Source organism: Dendropsophus ebraccatus, chromosome 6 (assembly GCF_027789765.1).
Source record: "Dendropsophus ebraccatus isolate aDenEbr1 chromosome 6, aDenEbr1.pat, whole genome shotgun sequence".
NCBI classification, from domain to species: Eukaryota; Metazoa; Chordata; class Amphibia; order Anura; family Hylidae; genus Dendropsophus; species Dendropsophus ebraccatus.
Window position 1 is genome coordinate 27,683,959 of NC_091459.1, and position 23,151 is coordinate 27,707,109.

The following is a 23,151-nucleotide window of genomic DNA, read 5'->3' on the forward strand; positions in this document are numbered from 1 at the left end:
ATGTGAGGTCCGCTCAGTTGAGAAGGGACCCCACTATGGCTGTTGACTGGCTGAGCGGACCTCACATGTCACGACCCATGTCCCCGCTCAGTCCTGGAAGCGGCAGTATGCGGCTGCCAGCGATGGAGCGCATGTTATTTCTTTTATGCTCCCCAGCACTTGCTAGCCAGACTTCTTACTCAATATTCACATTGAATTGGTAATTGTTCATGCTGGGGGAGGCATGTGTCCCAGGCTTTTCTGTGATGTAAATGGGGTTAAACAGATAACAGAAACCTCAGAAAATAGCACATAGGTTGTTGTTTTTTTTTGTCCAAAAATGTTACTGTGCTATCAATACCGCTGAGGATTAGTGCCCTGGCACCTCTTAAAGAAATATTTTTTATATTTACTCTGTATACAGTATTTAGCATTTTGATTCCTCTCCAAGGGATGTAAACTGCAAATTAGTCAAATTTAACTAAAGAGAGTTCAAAAATCATTTGTTGTACACATGAAAGACAAACCACAGAGGAGTCAGCATGCCACTACCTCTGAATTCATAAGGCAAAAATGTTTTGTTTTTTTTTTGTCCCCCCCCCCCCCCCCCCTTCCTAACAGATACATTTATCTTATAAACACAAAATAATCAGTACTAAAACACATAACAATGACTGGTGGAAAACTACAGACAAAAACATCAAAGAGACTGTCCTGTGTGTTAGGAATTCAGGCAGCTGATAGTAAACAATGATGCCAGGTAATCGGATCAGCCAGCAGGATATCTGACAGCCGCCACTGCTGCTACTTTGTCATCTACTTTCCAGTTCTGGGGACAATGTGTTCTTAAAATTTTGATAAATTTGCCATGTCTCGGCTTATTTATTATTATTTATTCAGTGTGATTCACAAAAGACATCTTTATCTTGGAAGGATACAGAAGAAAACCTTTTCAATGTCCTTCCTTTTACTGTTTTAAAAAATCATTGCTACTTGCATTAACCTTCTCGTCCTGTGTCGGGTCACAACTGAGAACATTATGAAAGATACGGATAGGATGGCTTATAAATTATACAATGAGAGTGAGAAGCTAAAAAGGATTCTTACCTATATCACTGATAAGAAAATAAACATTTAACCCCTTCATGTCAGTAACACGTACATATACATTCCTACTGCCCCGTGCAGTAGGAATCTATATTCTGACACTGTTCCTGACATTGAAGGGGTTTGATGTGAGCGGGACCGCTGCAGTGAGAGTGGCCCCGCACACATCAGTGACCCGGGAGCTGAGGGTAATGACAGGCAGCTGCGATCCTGCAGCTGTCTGCCATTACCCCTTAAAAGCTATAGATAACAGCGTTTAAGGTAATCAGTGACAGGACAAGCGCCTGTCATTGAGTGATTGGGATGGCTGCAGGGGTCCCGATTGCTTGTACCAAAGGGTGGGGGTAATCCACTTACCTCCGTCCTGTCAAATCGGCCATCTATGGATAAAGTCTGCTCTCAAGCAGGCTTTATGCTTAGATCGCCGATAACACTGATCTATGCTATGCTAATATACAAAAAGGATTTGACAGTGAACTTAAGATGATCTGGACCATTTTTTTTTACCTGTCTACTGTGGATGAAACTGCAGGAGACGGCGTCTTACAGAGATCTTTTAAAATCTTCACAGACTACATTTTTACACAGGATGACCATCAGGCAAACAAGTAGTCCTCTGAATACTCTTGCAATACTTCAGCAACGTTTGGCTGTTTTACAGAACTCCCTACGGCAGCCGCTGCGCGTCAAATGGCAGGCATCCATGTTCGGTAAACATTACCAAACAGTTCAGCCTCTCTGCTCAACACTTGTTCTTAGCCATTCTATCCCCTCTACCTCCTCCTTTTTCCCCTTCTCTTTCTTCACTTTATTGCTTTCTTCTTCAGGCTTTTTATTGCGTATTTTACATATTGTAAAAATGGTTTTGGACAACCCTCGGAGAGCGGGGAGGTGACAAGGGGGGGGGCAAAGAGTCCCCTTCCGTTGTTCTTTTCCGACACCTAAAGAATTGACCAAAACTGCATAGTGGTGAGATGAGGGGTAAGTCCACAAATAATAGGATTTTTACACCAGGGATCTCAAAATCCACATGTTGCATAAAGGATACTTTCCTTTACATGTATATAAACGTTTAATGATAGTATCTGGGAAGCTACAGTACCTTGCATGGTATTCTTATTACATGCACAAAGGCGAGTGCCCTGGCTGACCCTGTGAGAGGATGGGTACATTATCCACGGATTTATAGGAATAATCACCGCCACTAGAAAAGCAACCAAGATCCTTATTTCCACAGCCGTAAATAAACTTGATGACGCTGAATTGGTGAGAATTAACCATTTCCTTGTCTCTTTTGAAATTTATCTAGTAGTGTTGGAGGTTAGGAGGTTCTTATTTGTTACAATGAATGATATTGTTATTGGCAAGTGCAGCTGTCGAGGTTCTTATATTATTCTTATATTTATATGTGCTGTGGGGTTTTACTTTCAATGCATCCATTAAAAGTGATGTTTTAATGGTGTACAACCTTTCTTCGATTTTGAATACGAGCCCTAAGTTAATTCCTCACATTCATTGATTCTGGCAAAAATGGACATTGTCCAGGTATAAGTTCTAGAATGTCTTTACCTACTCCAGAAAAATAGTACAACATTATAAGTTAACGGAAATATGTATAGGGAAAATTCTGTGTCCTTACTAATGGCTTTCAGTGGCATGAAATTACCTAGGGAATAAGCTGTCAAAGTGCTGTGCAAACCTGCTGTATTGAAGTACTCGCTCAGCACACAGATTTGTGAAAAATAGCAGACACAAGGTAAATCTAGGTTACCAATAACTTGATATGACTGCATATTACCAGTGATATGTACAGGGAGGTTTCTCAAAAATAAATAGCAATGTCTAATATGATGAATATAACCCTTCAAGGACACTGTGGATTTTGGCCTCAAATTGTCACTGCTGTTATAACTTTCAAAATCTAAATCATCAGTAGATGTGATATAAACCAAGTTTGCAATTTACATTCATTATTTATTCTTTTTAGTTATCAAGGAGAACACGGCACTTCCTGTTTTCTGACTTTTTTTTTCTCTCAAAGAGCCAAAAACCAGGAATTTTTGTGTTTCCCAGGTGACCTTAGCGCTCACAGAGAGAAGGCAGTCATGTGATTGATGGACACATTGAGCCGTGACTCTCTGTACTGGCTGGAACTTCACGGGGGGGGGGGGGGGGATTTATCAAACTGGTGTAAAGTAGAATTGTCTTAGTTGTCCCTAGCAACCAATCAGATTCCATCTTTCATTTTTCAAAGAGTCTGAGAGGAATGAAAGGTGGAATCTGATTGGTTGCTAGGGGCAACAATTAGGGGAGACAATTCTACTTTACACCAGTTTGATAAATCTCCCCCATGTGTTTAGTCTCTTTTTTTACCAGCACAAGTCAGAAAATCTGCCTTCAGGAGACTGGACCTGGATATGTTTTACAGGATGATAACAAAAAAATAAGGAATGTATATTGTAAACTTGCTTTATATCACATCTACTGTGGATTTAGATTTTGAAAGTTATAACTGTGACATTTTAAAGGAGAAATAAATAATTTAAAAAAAAATCAGGAAGGTGCAGTAGAAGAAAAATAATAAAGTAAACGGTTCTTCTATAGTGCCGCTCCCGCATCTCGATGAAAGACTTCAGATGTAATTTTTGGTTGGAATCTGGGTATGTCACGTACCTGGCTCTTCCCCATTGCAACGTTACGGCCTGGGTAAGCGATCACCCACTCAGTCAGTCAGCAACTGGGGCGATTGTTCAACAGGGTATGTTATGCTGCACCTGCAAAAAGCTTCAGGAGGCCAGCAGCTGTCAGCTGGACCCGAGAATAGTGCTACTGAGCACGACGACGGGTGATTTTACTTTGTTTAATTATTCCCAGCACCCACCAAACAGCCCCCCCTTGCTGATTTTTGATTACACAGGACTTATCCTTTTCTCCTATTCATCACCTGTGTGAACACTGGATCGTTAAGGCACCTGTGCAGTGTTCTGACAGGTGATTATTCGGGAAAAAAGGCGAAGAGGGCGCGGAGGAGGGAAGGATGGGTGTCGCAATCCTAGGGCATGGGTACTCTAGGCCCCGCCAATTTGATATAGGGCTGCAAGACTATAACTGTATCACCTGCTGAACGGACCCCAGGACAGATCTTGGATTAAAAGCAGCTATCTGAAGGTACAAGTTGTATGGGGGGGGTCAGATTGTGAGTACAGAGTCGCGTTAAGGACAGAGCCAATTAGGATTATTACATTATTACATTATTAATTGTTATATCGCATACACTATTCAAATAAGTTAAACTACTACAGAAATATGAACCAAGCCTTACATATATACAGTGTTGGCTAAAAGTATTGCAATTCTGTCAGATAATACTCAATTTCTTCCAGAAAATGATTGCAATCACAAATGTTTTGGTATTAATCTCTTCATTTAATTTGTCTTCAATGGAAAACCACAAAAAGAATTGTCGAAAAGCCAAATTGGATAAAATTCCACACCAAACATAAAAAGGGGGTGGACAAAAGTATTGGCACCCTTAGAAAAATCATGTGATGCCTATCTAATTTGTGTAATTAACAGCACCTGTTACTTACCTGTGGCACATAACAGCTGGTGGCAATAACTAAATCACACTTGCAGCTAGTTGAAATGCATTGAAGTTGACATAACCTCTGTCCTGTGTCCTTGTGTGTACCACATTACATGGAGAAAAGAAAGAAGACCAAAGAACTGTCTGAGGACCTGAGAAGCCAAATTGTGAGGAAGCATGAGCAATCTCAAGGCTACAAGTTAGGGCTGGGCGGTATACCGCAAAAATACCGATACCGTCTCTGGCGTCGGTTAACAGACCTCAACTTGGCCAGGACGGTATCTGCGGTATTTTTGTATTTTTATCTCCTGGTCTGAGCTGTCCGACTTGTCGGAGCGCCTCCTCCCCGCTCCAGTCCCGGCTTGTCAGTACCTTCCCCCTGTCAGAGCGTCCCCCAACACACACACACACGTGCGGCCCGGCGTGAGCGCTGCACGTTATGTGCAGGGACACCGGTATCAGAGCGGGAGGTGGAGGAGGAGCCGCAGTGGTGAGAGTGTCTTGAGTGCCCCATCCTCCTGCACCCGGCCCGTACAAGCGCCCCCCGCCCATTACCAATGCGCCTGCACCCGTCCCAGTATCCCCTCCCGGATCAGTCCTGTCCGAGCGCCCCCCCCTCCCCGGCCCCAGTCTCGTCCGAGCTACCCCCCACCCCGGCATCAGTCCCGTCCGAGCGATCTCACACCACACACACGACCGGGAAGCGCTGCACCTGTTGTCCTGTGTGTGCAGGGAGGACACGGGCAGGATACGGTGGAGCAGCATTTGGGAGGCTGCCGTACTGTAGTTCCATCAGCATCATTAACAGTACAGTGCTGCAGCTTAGGAGGAATGAATGGGCTGCAGCACACAGCAATGTCTCCTATAAGTTATGTGTGTGGCATCCTGCCTGCTGCAGCCCATTCATTCCTAAGCTGCAGCACTGTACTTCCCATACCCTCATCCCTATGTGCCCCTTATATAGTAATAAAGCCCTAATCGTCCCCCCCTATAGTCATACACCCCTATCCACCATCTATCCCTATGTGCCCCCTATATAGTCATACACCCCTATCCACCCCTATGTGCCCCCTATATAGTCATACACCCCTATCCACCATCCATCCCTATGTGCCCCTTATATAGTCATACACCTCTATCAGCCCCCGTATAGTCATAGACCCCTATCCGCCCCCCGTATAGTCATAGACCCCTATCCGCCCCCTGTATAGCAATACACCCCTATCAGCCCCCCGTATAGTCATACACCCCTATCTGCCCCCGTATAGTCATACACCCCTATCCGCCCCCGTATAGTAATACACCCCTATCCCCCCTGTATAGTCACACACCCCTATCCCCCCTGTATAGTCATACACCCCAATCCACCCCCTGTATAGTCATACACCCCAATCCACCGCCTGTATAGTCATACACCCCAATCCACCGCCTGTATAGTCATACACCCCAATCCACCCCCTGTATAGTCATACACCCCAATCCACCCCCTGTATAGTCATACACCCCTATCCACCCCCTGTATAGTCATACACCCCTATCCGCCCCCGTATAGTAATACACTGCTATCAGCCCCCCCGTATAGTCATACACCCCTATCCGCCCATATAGACATACACTGCTATCAGCCCCCCGTATAGTCATACACCCCTATCCGCCCCCGTATAGTAATACACCCCTATCAGCCCCCCCTGTATAGACTTACACTGCTATCAGCCCCCCGTATAGACATACACTGCTATCAGCCCCCCTGTAGTCATACACCCCTGTCCGTCCTCCCTGTATAGTCATACACTATCAGCCCCCCTGTAGTCATACACCCATCCGTCCCCCCTGTATAGTCATACACTGCTATCATCCCCCCTGTAGTCATACACCCCTATCCACCCCCCTGTATATCATACACCCCTGTCCGTGCCCCCTGTATAGTTATACACTATCAGCCCCCCATATAGACATACACTGCTATCAGCCCCCCTGTATAGTAATACACCCCATATCTGCCCCTCCCTTTACAGTCATACACCCCTTTCCCTATGTAACCCCCTGTAGATACACGTCCAGGTCTCTGCTGAGACCCCCTAATAACGACGACATTACTTTTATTTTTTTTACTTTTTTTAATCAAAATATTGTTCGTTTGGCATAGCAAGTGGGTGTGGTTTGCAAAAAAGGGGCGTGTCATAATTATCGTTCAATTATCGTTACCGCAGCTACAACCGCGATAAACCGCGATATTGATTTAGGCCAATATCGCCCAGCCCTACTACAAGTCCATCTCCAAAGACCTGAATGTTCCTGTGTCTACCGTGTGCAGTGTCATCAAAAAGTGTAAAGCCCATGGCACTGTGGCTAACCTCCCTAGATGTGGGCACTGTGGCTAACCTCCCTAGATGTGGGCACTGTGGCTAACCTCCTTAGATGTGGACGGAAAAGAAAAATTGAAGAGAGATTTCAACGAAAGATTGTGCGGATGGTGGATAAAGAACCTTGACTAACATCCAAACAAGTTCTAGCTGCCCTGCAGTCCGAGGGTACAACAGTGTCAACCCGCCTATCCGTCGGTGTCTGAATGAAAAGGGACTCTATGGTAAGATACCCAGGAAGACCCCACTTCTGACCGAGAGACATAAAAAAGCCAGGCTGGAGTTTGCCAAAACTTACCTGAGAAAGCCAAAAACTTATTGAAAGAATGTTCTCTGGTCAGATGACACAAAAGTAGAGCTTTTTGGCAAAAGGCATCAACATGGAGTGTACAAAAAAAAAAAAAAAAAAAAAAAAAAAAAAGAGGCCTTCAAAGAAAAGAACACGGCCCCTACAGTCAAACATGGCGGAGGTTCCCTGATATTTTGGGGTTGCTTTGCTGCCTCTGGCACTGGACTGCTTGACCGTGTGCATGGCCTTATAAAGTCTGAAGACTACCAACAAATTTTGCAGTATAGTGTAGGGCCCAGTGTGAGAAAGCTGGGTCTGCCTCAGAGGTCATGGGTCTCCCAGCAAGACAATGACCCAAAACACTTCAAAAAGCACTAGAAAATGGTTTGAGAGAAAGCACTGGAGACTTCAAAAGTGGTCATCAATGAGTCCAGACCTGAATCCCATAGACACCTGTGAAGAGATCCCACAATGGCCGTTTGGAGAAGGTACCCTTTAAATCTCAGGGACCTGAAGCAATTTGCCAAAGAATGGTCTAAAATTCCAGCAGAGCATTGTAAGAAACTCATTGATTGTTACCAGAAGCGGTTGTTCCCAGTTATTTTGCCTAAAGGTTGTTCTACCAAGTATTAGGCTGAGGGTGCCAATACTTTTGTCCGGCCCATTTTTGGAGTTTTGTGTTTTTTCATTGCAAGCAAAATAAATGAAGATATTATTACTAGAGATAAGCGAAACTCGAGCATGCGGAGTCCATCCGAACCCGATCGTTCAGCATTTGATTAGTGGTGGCTGCTGAAGTTGGATAAAGCTCTAAGGTTGTCTGGAAAACATGGATACAGCCAATGACTATATCCATGTTTTCTACATAGCCTTAGGGCTTTATCCAACTTCAGCAGCCACAGCTAATCAAATGCCGACAGTTCGGGTTCAGATGGACTCATCTCTAATTATTACCAAAGCATTTGTCATTTTCTGGAATAAATTGAGTATTATCTGACAGAATTGCAGGGGTAGTGCCAAAACTTTTGGCCAGCACTGTATACACACACACACATACAAACACAAACACACAGCACAATGAATTCTTGTAAAACCCAGGACATTCTTTATTGGCTCAAAAAAGTGATAAAAACAACTTAGCAGCACAAAAGAGACACATGGGTTCAGTTTCTAACGTGTTTGAAGCCATAGTCTTAGCACCAGCAATGACAGAGAAAAGCAGCTACAGAGAACATTTGTGGAAGACCTAGCACTACCATGCATTAGATAAGGGATGGGGAACCTTCGTCCCTCCAGCTGTTGCAAATCTACAATTTCCACCATGCTTGGACAGCTGATGCTTTAGCTTTGGCAACACCTAGAGGGACGAAGGTTCCCCATCCCTGCATTAGATTAACAAACTTTGCAGCTGGTTTTCCATGCCGATTACTCGATGGGCTTATTTTAGGTGGGCCCTTGTTATAAAAGAGGAAGAAGCAAAATGGCCATCACCTGAATAGTCACACTCCCAGACCTATGGCATTGTTCTTATGTTTTTTAACCCCCTAAGGACGCATGACGTACCCATACGTCATGCGTCCGCAAGAGGTGTTCAGAGCGGGGCCGCATGGCAACCCCACTCTGAACCGCCGCGATCCCGGGTACCTTCTGCAGCTCTTCCCTGGTGTCTAGTGGCGGAGATCGCCCCCCCCCCCGGCACGTTGTCCCGGAGGAGCGATCTCCGTGTCTGGTGCCGGCCGGGGTCTCCGCCAAGATGGCGCTGATCCCGGCTGGGCGCTCGTTTGTTTACGGCTGCAGCAGCAGCTGAAAGCAAACGAGTGCCGATCTCATTGATCTTTGCGGTATACTGTATACAGCAAAGATGTCAATGAGAGATCAGTGTGTATATACTAGAAGTCCCCCAGGGGGGCTTCTAGTATAAGTGTAAAAAAAAAAAAGTGTTCTTATTAGTAAAAAGCCACCTCCCCTAATAAAAGTTTGAATCACCCCCCTTTTCCCATGCTTTAAATAAAAGTAAATAAATAAATAAACAAACATGTTTGGTATCGCCGCGTGTGTAATCGCCCGAACTATTAATTAATCACATTCCTGATCTCGCAGGTTAAAGGGCGTAAGCGCAAAAAAATCCAGGAAAATTTTTATAAAAAGTGATCAAAAAGTTGTATATGCGCAATCAAGGTACCGATAAAAAGTAAACATCATGGCGCAAAAAATTACACCTCACACAGCCCCATAGACCAAAGGATAAAAGCGCTATAAGCCTGGGAATAGAGCAGTTTTAAGGAACATATATCTGTTAACAATGGTTTGAATTTTTTACAGCCCATTAGATAAAAGAAAAGTTATACATGTTACATATCATTGTAATTGCAACGACTTGAGGAACATATATAACAAGTCAGTTTTACCCAAGGGCGAATGGCGTAATAACAAATACCCCCCAAATAAAAGAAATGCGTTTTTTTTTGTTCAATTTCAACACACATTGAATTTTTTCCTGGTTTCGCAGTTTACTTTATGCAAAAATTCAGCCTGTCATTGCAAAGTACAATTAGTGACACAAAAACTAAGTGGGTTTCTAGGTGGAAAAATGCAAGTGCTATGGCCTTTTAAACACAAGGAGGAAAAAACGAAAACGCAAAAACGAAAATTGGCTCTGTCCTTAAGAGGTTAAAGGACCTATTACATGAAACGATTATCAGCAGTAATCGTCCTGTGTAATAGAAGACAACGATCAGCCGACGAGGTCGGCTGATCGTTGTAGTCGTTTGTCTTTCAACATGTTGAAAGACAAACGTCTAATATGGCAACGATCACTCCGTTGAATAGGAGCAGCGGCAGCAAACCGCTGCTATATGCTATGGGCTGCCCGGATTAAGCGATCAAGCGATCTAGAACTAAAAACTGGTCTATTTAGTTAAGCACCACCAGAATGAGAGCCACAATTTTGGAACTGAAGGTTGAGTAGCGCGGATATAATTTCGGTCTTTGCACATAGACTACTGTTATAAAAATGGATTGTATAAAGCTGCAGCTATAATAGAATAGCTTCTGCTTGTAAATGTCTTGTTATTGAGGCAGATCACTGGTGGGGTCCATGTAAATACAATATTCTACAGTTAATTGTCCCTTAAATGCAGCTTAACGCAGCAGAAAGTCCCAGCATGATGGTAAGCATCAATAAGCAGCTGAAATGCATCCTGCCAATCTGATACATGCAAACAAAGACTTGACTTTCTCTTCTTGTTTTCAATCACACTGAAAATGAATAAACAGAACAAAAGACTTATTTTAGACAATGCTAGGGGTATTTCCCACAGTTAGGAATCAGGTCTTTTCTATTAAAGTACTGCATTTTATCCCTTATCCCTATCATCATCAAAATGGGATTTACAAAGTGCCTTTCAAAGAGTGGGACTAAAATTACAATAATTCTAAATAATTTTTCTTAAGGGTTGGAGAATCACAGTGTTACATGACTTGCTCCCCCTAAAGCCTTCCTGGTGCAGAGTAGGAAGAACAGCTGTCCCGTCCTGCATTTAGTATACAGTAAACGGCAATATTTGGGGGTAAGGGGTTTCCACTGTTCTGACCATATAATCAGACTCTGCATTTTAACCGCATAATACCTTCTTTTAATTTCTAATAGAATTTAACATTACAATTCAAATTATTGTGCAAATTATATTTTTCTTTTTTTCCTGAATGGTTGGGTACAAAAATACAGTATAATTTTCATTAACTGTTAAATAAAATTTTATTGCACAAACCTCCCAATGATAATGGTATTTCTTAAAGGGAGTGTGTCACCTAATTTTTCAGATACTAAAACTTGATATTTTATTTCAAGCCGTTTCTATTTTCTGACTTTAATTTTTAGTTATATCACTTTTTGTACATTGTTATGGGGGCTGCCATCTTTCCTGGGTTGTTTTAACAGCATTTAGTGACATGATTTACAGCAACAGGGACATAGACGACAGACAGACTCTGTCCCCTTGAGTTGAATGTAAATCATCATTGAGCGTGCTCTGTGACCTTTGAAAAAGTCTGCCTTTGTCTTGGAAGCTGCTTTTGTCTTGTATTGGTGCTATCTACCTATTGGTATCACATGATGCTGTAATGCTGTACAGATCACTTTACAGCAGACCTTTTTATCACTACAAACAGAAAGGGAACTCTCAGCTTAGTTTTAGCTCCAGTGGTAAGAATGAAAACTGCAAGAGCTCAGGATTATTTTATAATATAAATAGAAAAATAATGAATGAAAGAAAAATGAAAAATTGGGAAAGAAGTCACCCAAAATTCTTAAAAATAGGTTTAACATAAAAATATTATTTAAACAATAAGTCATTTTCTGAGAACATATTCCATTTAAATTAAAATAATTATTTTTATTATGTACAAAAGTGTATTAATACATGTCATTGGTTGAAAAGAATTAAAAATGGCCATGTGTTAAATTTGCATCATTAACCCCTTAACCCTTTAAGGACATGGCCCATTTTCGTTTTTACGTTTTCAGTTTTTCCTCCTTGTGTTTAAAAGGTCATAGCACTTGCATTTTTCCACCTAGAAACCCCCATGACCCCTTATTTTTTGCGTCACTAATTGTACTTTGCAATTACAGGCTGAATTTTTGCATAAAGTACACTGCGAAACCAGAAAAAAATTCGAAGTGTGGTGAAATTGAAAAAAAAAACGCATTTCTTTTATTTGGGGGAAATGTGTTTTTACGCCATTCACCCTGGGGTAAAACTGACTTGTTATGCATGTTCCTCAAGTCGTTACGATTAAAACGATATATAACGTGTATAACTTATATTGTATCTGATGGCCTGTAAAAAATTCAAACCGTTGTTAACCAATATACGTTCCTTAAAATCGCTCCATTCCCAGGCTTATAGCGCTTTTATCCTTTGGTCTATGGGGCTGTGCGAGGTGTCATTTTTTGCGCCATGATTTGATCTTTCTATCGGTACCTTGATTGCCCATATACGTCTTTTTGATCGCTTTTTATTACATTTTTTCTGGATTTGATGCGACCAAAAATGCGCAATTTTGCACTTTGGGATTTTTTTGCGCTGACGCCGTTTACCGTACGAGATCAGGAATGTGATTAATTAATAGTTCGGGCGATTACGCACGCGGCGATAGCAAACATGTTTATTTATTTATTTACTTTTATTTAAAACCTGGGAAAAGGGGGGTGATTCAGACTTTTATTAGGGGAGGGGGCTTTTTACTATTAACAACACTTTTTTTTTTTTTTTTACACATGTACTAGAAGCCCCCCTGGGGGACTTCTAGTATATACACTGTGATCTCTCATTGAGATCTCTGCAGCATAGATATGCTGCAGAGATCCATGAGATCGGCACTCGTTTGCTTTCGGCTGCTGCAGCCGGAAGTAAACGAGTGCCGAGCCGAGGACGGCGCCATCTTGGACGCGTCCCCGGCCGGCATCAGTAACGGAGATCGCTCCTCCGGGACAAGGTCCCGGAGGAGCGATCTCCCCCACTAGACACCAGGGAAACGTTGCCTCCGGTAATCGGAGGCAGCTGTCAACTTTGACAGCTGCCTCCGATTAGCTAATTAGCGGGCACGGCGATCAGACCGTGCCCGCTAATAGCGGCGGTCCCGGGCTACACGCGGCACCCGGGATCGCGGCACGCCGCGCGGCCCCGCTTTGAAGTGCAAGTGAGGACATAGGACGTACCGGTACGTCCTATGTCCTTAAGAGGTTAAGGACGAAGCCAATTTTCGTTTTTGCGTTTTTGTTTTTTCCTCCTTGTGTTTAAAAGGCCATAGCACTTGCATTTTTCTTCCTAGAGACCAACATGAGCCCTTATTTTTTGCGTCACTAATTCTAGGCTGAACTTATTCATAAAGTACACTGCGAAACCAGGAAAAATTCAATGTGTGTTGAAATTAAACAAAAAGACACATTTTTTTTTTTATTTAGGGGGATTTTTGTTTTTACGCCATTCGCCCTGGGGTGAAACTGATTTGTTATGCATGTTCCTCAAGTCGTTACGATTACAATATTACGATATGTAACATGTATAACTTTTCTTGTATCTGATGGCCTGTAAAAAAAATTCAAACCATTGTTAACATATATATGTCCCTTAAAATCGCTCCATTCCCAGGCTTATAACGCTTTTATCCTTTGGTCTATGGGGCTGTGGGAGGTGTCATTTTTTGCGCCATGAGGTTTACTTTCTATCGGTACCTTGATTGCGCATATACGACTTTTTGATCACTTTTTATTACAATTTTTCTGGATTTGATGCGACCAAAAATGCGCAATTTTGCACTTTGGGTTTTTTTTGCGCTTACGCCGTTTACTGTGCGAGATCAGGAATGTGATTAATTAATAGTTTGGCCGATTACGTATGCGGCGATACCAAACATGTTTATTTATTTACTTTTATTTAAAACATGGGAAAAGGGGGGTGATTCAGACTTTTATTAGGGGAGGGGGCTTTTAACTAATAACACTTTTTTTTTTTTTTTTTACACACTTAGGCTATGTTCACACTTATATTTCACACGTATATTTCCGGCCGTAGTTCGTACGCGGCCGGACATGTGCGGCTGAAACTACGGCCGTGGGAAAAATAGACATGCGGCCAGATTGCGAACATGCGGGCGAACCGCGAACATACGCCCATAGTAGAGTTATGCTTTCTAGATTGTTTCGAAGCGATCTGAAACAGGTCATTTACTTGGAAATCTTCGCCCAGCCCAATTAACCACACGGAACATTTTTAATCTAAAAATCAAGTTCAATTTGGCTGAAATAAGTACTCCATACGGGACCGCATTACGTAGGCTCATACGTAGTGTGCATTGTGCGCCGGAAATCGTATACTTCCAATCGTACGCATCAACCTCAAAACTACGGGCGTATATTTGCGGTTCGCACTACGGCAGGAAATATACGTAGTGTGAACATAGCCTTTTACTAGAAGCCCCCCTGGGGGACTTCTAGTTTAAGTATACTGATCTCTCATTAAGATCTTTGCTGTATAGTTATACAGCAAAGATCAATGAGATCGGCACTCGGATGCTTTCAGCTGCTGCAGCCAAAAGCATCCGAGTGCCGAGCCGGGATCAGCACCATTTTGGAGTTGACACCCGGCCTGTACAGATGTGTGAGTTTTTTTCCTGCACTTACTACTGCATCAAGGCTTCACTTCCTGGATAAAATGGTGATGTCACTTCCTGGATAACATGGTGATGTCACGCCCCGACTCCCAGAGCTGTGCGGGCTGTGGCTGCTGGAGAGGATGATGGCAGAGGGATGCTCAGTGTCCCTCCAGTGCCCTGTGTCCCTCAGTGTCCCCCTGCCATCATCCTCTCCAGCAGCCACAGCCCACACAGCTCTGGGAGTCGTGTCGTGACATCACCATGTTATCCAGGAAGTGACATCACCATTTTATCCAGGAAATGAAGCCTTGATGCAGTAGTAAGTGCAGGGAAAAAAGCACTTTATAAGCATTTCCCGTAATAAGTGTAAAATGGTGATTTGTATAACTTTTGGGGGGCAATACAATACTTTAATAAAATTTTCTCTGGACTTCTCCTTTAAGAGGGGTAGTGAATGCAGAGTATTGCACAGAATCTATACAGGGTAACATAGGCTCTAGTTATGCTGAGAGTATGAAATATGATATGTCAATTAAAATCAGCACAAAATAGATAAATTTAGAATTTGAATAGAATCAATTATGTCTATTGAACAAAGAGAAGAAGTGAAAACGCAGGCGATAATTGGAGTTAAGACTGTAATTAAAATAATCTACTTTGAAACATGCAAAATTGTTAACAGCAGCAAAAAATAGCTAAAAAAGAGCAGCCCAAAAATAACAAAAACAGCTGCAGGCATTCATGAGAGAAGTTATGTTGTGTGGCAAAGCATAAAAGATATTAATTAATGAGATATTGTAAGTGGATACATTGCTCCGTTTCTTTACTGCATTCTCGCTGCTGCTCATCTATGTGGAGGGTTGTTTGCAAATAATATACGTAAAGTTTACAAAGAATTAAATCTTCAGTGAATATTTAAGACACGGGAGACGCTACTAAACTTTCACATGAAAAGTAGCAATGGAGGCTTGAACCTTTTGGACCATAAATAATTAGTTTATATCATTCTACCACAAGAAAAAGGGCTATATTAAATTTTAAGGACATTCAAAGAGTACCACTTCTAAGATTATGGTGGGCATTCAAATGCAATTTTGATACTGTAGCTATATTAGAGACGTATCAAAGATTTTTTACTAGCCAGGAAAAAGTTCATGCTTGTGTCACTGGACCTTCAATTACTTGTAATGTAAAAAATACCAACAAACTATTTTTTCCGCACCAATGTGGATTAAAAACTTGTCTTTTATTTTCAATATGGGACAGTCATGGAAAAAACATTTGTTTATGCGCTTCGGCAGGAGCCTTATTCACATTAGTTGTGAATAAGGCTCTTGCAAAAACATGTGAACGATGTTTTTTCCATGACTGCCCCATATTGAAAACAAAAGACAAGTTTTAAATCCACATTGGTGCGGGAAATTTTTTTTTTGGGGGATGCTGAACTTCTGCTTCGAAATGATATGTGCACCTGTGGATTTTTCGGTGAGCGGATGCAGCTGGCTTGTTGCATGTTTGTAGACTTGTAATGTACGTCCATGGGGCTAGCTACTCTTCTCTCCTCTCATACGACTGACTGATAAAAACGTTTGACGTGTGAATTTTTTTAGTGCAGGGTTTTGCTTTAAGGCGCGTTATAAATCTGACAGCAGCTTGACAATCTTGTTGTAAAGACTGTACTCTCTTAGAACATATATGGGCACTAGAACAGAGATCAAAACGACTTTGTTACTGTTACGGTCAGTCACTAGCACAGACTGTGGACCTAGGTTTAGCCCTGCTCACTGTCCATGCCCACTTGCTACAATCTGCCCTAAACGGCAGTGAGCAACTAGACGACTGTCCCTATACTAATTAGGTGAAACACAAAATGCAGACTGGAGAACAAAACAAAGAATGGTCAGCGATCCAGGTCAAACACAAATGGGCAGCACAGTACAAAACTCGATCCAAAAGCAAAGTCAGGGTAAAGCTGAGAGGTCAGGGCTGGCAGCAAACAGGGAAAGTCCAAAAAAACTAGCAATGGGGAATCTGTCAGATAAACACTATAGAGGAGAACAGTGGTCCGGTGCAGAGATGATTGGACCAAGCCTCTGATTCCCCAAAGAAAAACACCTGAGAGGTACACAGTCTGACTGTCAGGGCAAACTTTCAGTCAAACTTGTGGTCCTTTTACACAGGGATAATTTGCCCAATCGATTGGTTAACAATTTTGAAGCAACGAAGAAGAGATAAATTATGTGAAAGAATCGTTGTAAGATTGCTTAAGCCCATCTCAAACATAGGGTGAATCTGTGAAAGACCGTTTAGGCGAAGCGATCTGTGAATTTTCAGCGAACGACTAATGACGATTTAAAAAAAAAATGTTGAAAGACCCAGATGAACGATTTCTCGCTCATCACTTGATTGTTCGCTGTTTTTACTGGAGCTGATTATCACTCACGTGCGTAGATTGCTGTTTAAAAGGACCATAAGAAAGCAGCAGTGTTAACTACATGATTGCCAAAGCGTAAAGCTAAGCAGGTGGGGCTGAACAACCCAGACAAAAAACAAGTATGAACAAGTATGTTCATTATAGCACATTTAAAGGAAACTGTCAACTGTAATTCACATTCCAGACTGTTGACACTGTTAGGTAGCTGTTCGGTTAAGGAGACATGTGGTGCCTTTCTTATATCCAGCTGTGCTTCCAAGATGTAGAAAATGGTTTTATTTTCTTGGTACAAAGATTTTCGAAGCTCCTGAATTGCTGCAAGCTGGAATTCCTCCTCTTTCCCTGCTTGATTCACACATGAAAGCGGAGTCCCAAGCAGGATCAGGTATGGGAGGGGGAGCGAGGAGATCTTACAGCTTGTGCCACTTCAGGAGCTCAGGAAAGCCTCTTCAATCTTCATACTAAAGAATAAACCTAAAACAATCCACCGGTGAACAAATATAAAAAAAAAAAAAAGAGCAAACCTTTTCAAGGGAATCTACTGCTAGCGTTAAAGGGGAACTCCACATAAGGAAAAAAATGTATATTAAAAGTACATTAAAAGTTATATAGACGTGTCTATACAATGTATTACCATATCTGTGCGGTTCTACCACACTGGTAGCTGATAGAAATCCAGGAAGTGAAGAAAAATGGCCTCTGTGCCAATTCACATTGTCTCCTGCTCCCACTGCTCTCCCATCTTAGGAGACAAATCTTCCATGCCTCTGTCTCACATTGTGTGTGTTTGCTGAGGACAGGCTGATGATGTAGACAGGGGGCAGGGCGTGATTTCACAGGAGGCGTGGCTGCATGCCCCAATCCCCTGAGTGATTCACCATCTCTGACCGGCCAGAAGCAGCTGCAGAAAGGACTGTGATGAACAGCTGAGGGAAAGCATTGCATTCTGAAACCAGTACTGCATTCTGGGAACAGCTAAACCAGGAAGTACAGAAACACAATACAGAACAAAAAACCCCAAAACAAATGGATTTTTGGTAGTTTCAAAACTGGGATAGATAGGTAAGTAATGCAATATGCTTCTGCAGAAGTTTAATTTTAACCTCTACCTGGAGTTCCCCTTTAAACAGATCTAGGTGCAGCATTAACTAGTGATAGAAATTAAACTTACATTGTTCTGTACAGCCATTCTCCTGATATGCTGGAGAACAAGCACAATGCCATTTAGGCTGGGTTCACACTACATTTTTGCAATCTGTTTTTTTTTTTTTTTTTTCATCCATTTTTTTGCAAAAAAAACCCCCTAATGAACTAAAACTAAACTAATAAAATAAAAAAAATATTTACCGTAGGTTGACTATGTTTTTGTGTACATTTAAAAAAAATTGATCCGTTTTGATCCTTTTTTTTTTTTTTATAATGGCATTCAATGGAAACAACGGATCAAAACGGATGCACACACATGTATACATTTTTTCCATGCTTTTTTTTTTTGTTTTTTTTAAACGGATTGCAAAAAAGTAGTGTGAACCCAGCCTTAGCCCGCCACTGGCCGCTGACTGACAGCTACCTGCCTATATACAGCCAATGAGCTGCTGGGGGCAGAGGGAACAGGTCTGTAAAGATTACAACTGTGCCTTAGTGGAGCCAAGACAAAAAGCATCCTACATTGCACATGAAGTCCCAAAGAAATCATTAGTTAAAGTGTACCTGTCATTATGAATCTTAACCCGATCAATGTGCGGTTGTTGCTGCCACTGGAATATTGAGTAACTATGTATATAACCATGCAGGGTGAGTTCCTTTCACAAACCCTACTGAATTAGAAATAGGGCTCTCCTGGAACTCACTCGTGTTAACCGATCGTTTGGCAGCAGAAATGACTGCACACCAATCGGGTGAGGATTCCTAATGACAGGTACCCTTTAATTGTACTAAAATAGAAGCATTTTACATGGGCAGGAGGTAGAGAAGACATTCTTACAGCTGACTAGTCACGTCACAATGATAGGTAGCAGTATACATCACCTAATGAGGGACCGGAAGGTGGCTGTGTCTGAGCTAATGGACTGTGTATGAATGCAGATGAGGTGTGAAGCCCACTGAAATATTGATGGATCCAATAAGTGAACATTACATCTAGTAAGATACAATTTCCTAACCAACTTAAAAAGCAAGGTATTTATTAATACGCTAATAGATACATGTGATGCGCTCCGCGTGTGGTCAGCCTACTGGTAAATATATTGGTGCAGAATAAAAGGAATGAGAACCTCCACTCATATGTGGATGGAAAGCCAGTGGAACGAAATCCTAAATAGTGATATGGGAAGGGGTTCGCTTGCAACTATTGCTACTAAATGTGGTGTATTGGCTTACTAAGCTAAGGATACATTTTCCCATTTAGGCCCCGTTCACACTGAGCAAAAACATCGGAATTCCGCGGCAGAGCTCTCTGCCGTGGAATCCCATCGCTCTCCGTTCAAAGAAATGACATGTTAATTCTTTGAGCGGAGAGGGGAAGAAGCGGACGCGCGTGCGCCCTCCCATTCACTCACTACAGGACACTGAGCAAGGCGGGATTCTGCGGCAGAGAGCTCTGCAGCGGAATTCCGCAGTTTTTGCTCAGTGTGAACGGGGCCTAATAATATAAATGTTATCATCCTGTTGACGTATTAAATAAAAGCAGCAATACCTCAAAAACATTATGGGGCAGATTTACATGGCATTTTACATGACAGTCTTTGGCGGAAGGCCAGCGGCATATATTGATGGAAATTTACTAAGAGGTGGAGGCCTCTGAAAATAATCTGTCGCATTGGCAGGTGTTTCCATCAACATTCCATTAACCCCTTCAAGACACAGCCTATTTTGCCCATGAGGACAAAACCATTTTTAATTTTTGCGTTTTCGCCCCCCCCCCCCCCATAGCTTTTCCGCATTTACCAAGTACAGAGGTGTATAAGGGCCTATTTTTTGCAAAATTAATTGTACTTTTTAATGACGCACTACATTGAACCATAAACATATAAAGCGAGAAGAAAAAATATCATTGGTTGCAATAGAAAACAATAAAAAATAAAAAAGAATATCACAATAATGTAATATTTGGGGGGGGGGGATTTTTGCATAGTGCACTTTACAGTGATCTAAATTCTGTAGGTTGGTCCAATTACAACAATACCCATGTTTACATACTGTAGCTTTTATATTGTTTTGATACTTTAAAACAGGTTTTGTTTATTTTTTTGCAAAATAAAAATGCTTAAAATTGTACTATTCTATTTTTTTCTGTTATCAATCGGGCTATTTGGGGGGCTCTTTATTTGTGCCGTGACCTGTAGTTTTGAATGATACCGCTTTGATGTAGATGAAACGATTTTAAAAAATATATAAACATTTTTTCTAATATGTGCAAATCTGCAAATTGTTTTTTTTTTTGTTTTTAATTTATGCTGTTCACCGTACACAATAAATAACACAACATTTTTAAAAGATCAGACGATTATCCACAAAACAATACCTAATATGATTACTTTTTTTGTGTGTTTTTATATATAAACTGGGGAGGGTAAAAAGGGGGAGATAGATATAATTTTTTTTTAATTTCTTTTAACATTTTTAAGTCTCTCTACGGGAACATTACAAACTATCATTAGATTTCTTAGATTGTTCAATGCTAGGCTATTGCATAGTAAATTCTCCCTTGGGTTTTCCTAATTTCCCTTTCACTATAATTACTTTACACTTTGCCTGTAAATTAAGAAACTGATCAGTTTCATACATACTGTAGGTGGATATCAAAGATGAAGAAAACATACTGTACATCCAGAAAGTTGTATCCTGCACTCGATCAATTAAAACAAGTTTTAATTGTGAATAACTACCAACCATGACGATCGCAGAAGGTTCATACTGAGCTTATTATTAAAAATCAAGAATACAGATGTAATATAGATTAAAATCTCCAATCCTGGCTGTTATCAAGAGAAAATAAGCAGGAAAATATTATTAACAGATAGTTCTCTGTTTCCATTTCGTGTGTGTGTGTGTGTGTGTGTGTGTGTGTGTGTGTGTGTGTGTTCGTTCTTTAAGGGGTTTTCCGGCAAAAAATCTTTTTTCCCCCCCCCCAAATAAACTGATATCAGAAAGTTATTTAGATTTGTAATTTACTTCTATTAAAAAAAATCTCAAGTCTTCCCATACTTATCAGCTGCTGTATGTCCTGCAGGAAGTGGTGTATTATTTTCGGTCTGACACAGTGCTCTCTGCTGACATCTGTGGGCGAGACAGGAACTCTCCCGAGTAAAAGAGGCTTTCTACGGGAATCCCCATAGAAAACCTCTCCTGCTCTGGACAGTTCCTGTCTTTGACAGAGGTGGCAGCTGAGAGCACTGTCAGACCGAAAATAATACACCACTTCCTGCAGAACATACAACAGCTGATAAGTATGGGAAGACTTGAGATTTTTTAATAGAAGTAAATTACAAATCTATATAATTTTCTGACACCAGTTGATTTGAAAGAAAAAAGATTTTCGCTGGACAACCCCTTTAAGGAGGCGCTCAAAGCTTGTACATCAGCCAGCAGCAAGGCTTACTAGGAAAGGCCCATCAGGGGAAGCTTGTCAGTATAAACCAAGCAATCCAACACAATGAACTTGAGCCAGGTAAAGGTTTTCACAAGTAAAGTTTTGGAAATGACTGAGAAACGTTATTCCTTATATGAAAAATTGAATACAAGAATTAAACTGAATGCAATTGCCCTCTGCTGTGTTATTTATTACTGTTAAAAGTATAAACCTAGCTGCAGCTTTCTGGCATCATAGCAAGGGGGGTGGAGGCCATAGACAATAACCCTGTTTGCCGCCACCTAATCTCCTGTCAATAGATTGCCCAAACTGGTGAATGCTATGCTATTGCAAAGCACTGATCAATGAGATCAGCGCTCTGCTACTAGAGTCTGCCTGAGTCAGAATATAGGAGCAGATAGTTGATCAGACAGCACAGAGGTTAGTCAAATTGGACCCCTCAATAAACCAACCTGGAACCCTCCAGTTGTGATCAGTCACTGATACAATTAAACATTGCAAATGCTATAGATTGTAGCGCTTAGAGGGTTAATAGTGGACATGAGCACAATGCTGGTATACATTATATATTAAATACCGTCTGCTACAACTTAAAGAGGGAGCCAGAAGTAGGGAAAGTTGTGGCGTTACTCACAGTAAAGCAGAACACATATTAAAGTCCTTTCCATTACACTGTATATATACATTATATACAACTGCACGTGGCATCGGCAATTAGAAGGTATATAGCTGTATGGCTGTTGTGAAGGGGTTAAGAGGTCATTTGCTGCTGAGTTACAATCAGTTGAGTTATAGAAGTGTGAGAAAAATGGGTTGCTACTAGCACTATATGTTGTTACAGTGCAAAACTGAACTTACTCCAGTTGGTTGAAAGATGAGTCCATCAACTTCATGGCTAACTTCTTTAGCAAAGCTTCCTTCGAGCAGCTGTAAACAATAAAAAGTCACAACATTAGAAGAAAAGAAAATATTTCTAAGGCTGGGATCACACTACGTTTTTACAATCCGTTTCTTCATACATTTTTTGCAAAAAACGGATCCTTTTTTTTACGTACACAAAAAACGCAGTCGACCTCATTTTCTCCGTTAACAAGAAAATGAATGTTTTAATCCTTTTTTTTTTTTTTTTATAATGGAAGTCAATGAAAAACGGATCAAAATGGATGCACACAAATGCAAAATGCACACGTTTGCAGAAAGAAAGATGAAAAAAAACAAAACGTATTGTGAACCCAGCCTTAAGGTTAGTAATGTGGAACTCTGCATAAGACTTACATGGAAACTTTTACATATTTGTAATAATAATAATAATAATAATAATAATAATTATTATTATTATTATTATTATTTGTGCAGCACTTTTTTTTTTTTACACAATACAAATGTTATATTTATACACACACAGCGTATCTCAGCGGATTTTCTGCAGTAGATTTAATCTAAATAACTGAACACAGCATCAAATCTGCACCATCAAATTTGCTGCGGATCTGGTGTGTGTGAAGGCACCCTCATACAATAAATGAATCAATATTTTTTTTCATTTCATTTAACAGTATATATATATATATATATATTTCATAATGTCAATCAGAGATACTGCTAAGAAAGGTCTATACTCTACTGAAGGAAAGTCTAAGCTAATTT

The 23,151-nt window shown here is 41.2% G+C and overlaps 1 protein-coding gene across 2 annotated transcripts in view; it reads right to left on the minus strand.

The window, feature by feature from the left end:
* Positions 1 to 23,151, minus strand: part of RNGTT (RNA guanylyltransferase and 5'-phosphatase) — a 267,991-nt gene that overhangs the window by 87,276 nt on the left and 157,564 nt on the right. For both annotated transcript variants that reach the window (XM_069973561.1, XM_069973562.1), the window contains exon 12: positions 22,363 to 22,431. In XM_069973561.1, the coding sequence (XP_069829662.1) occupies positions 22,363 to 22,431 (69 nt within the window). The remainder of the gene's footprint in view (positions 1 to 22,362; positions 22,432 to 23,151) is intronic.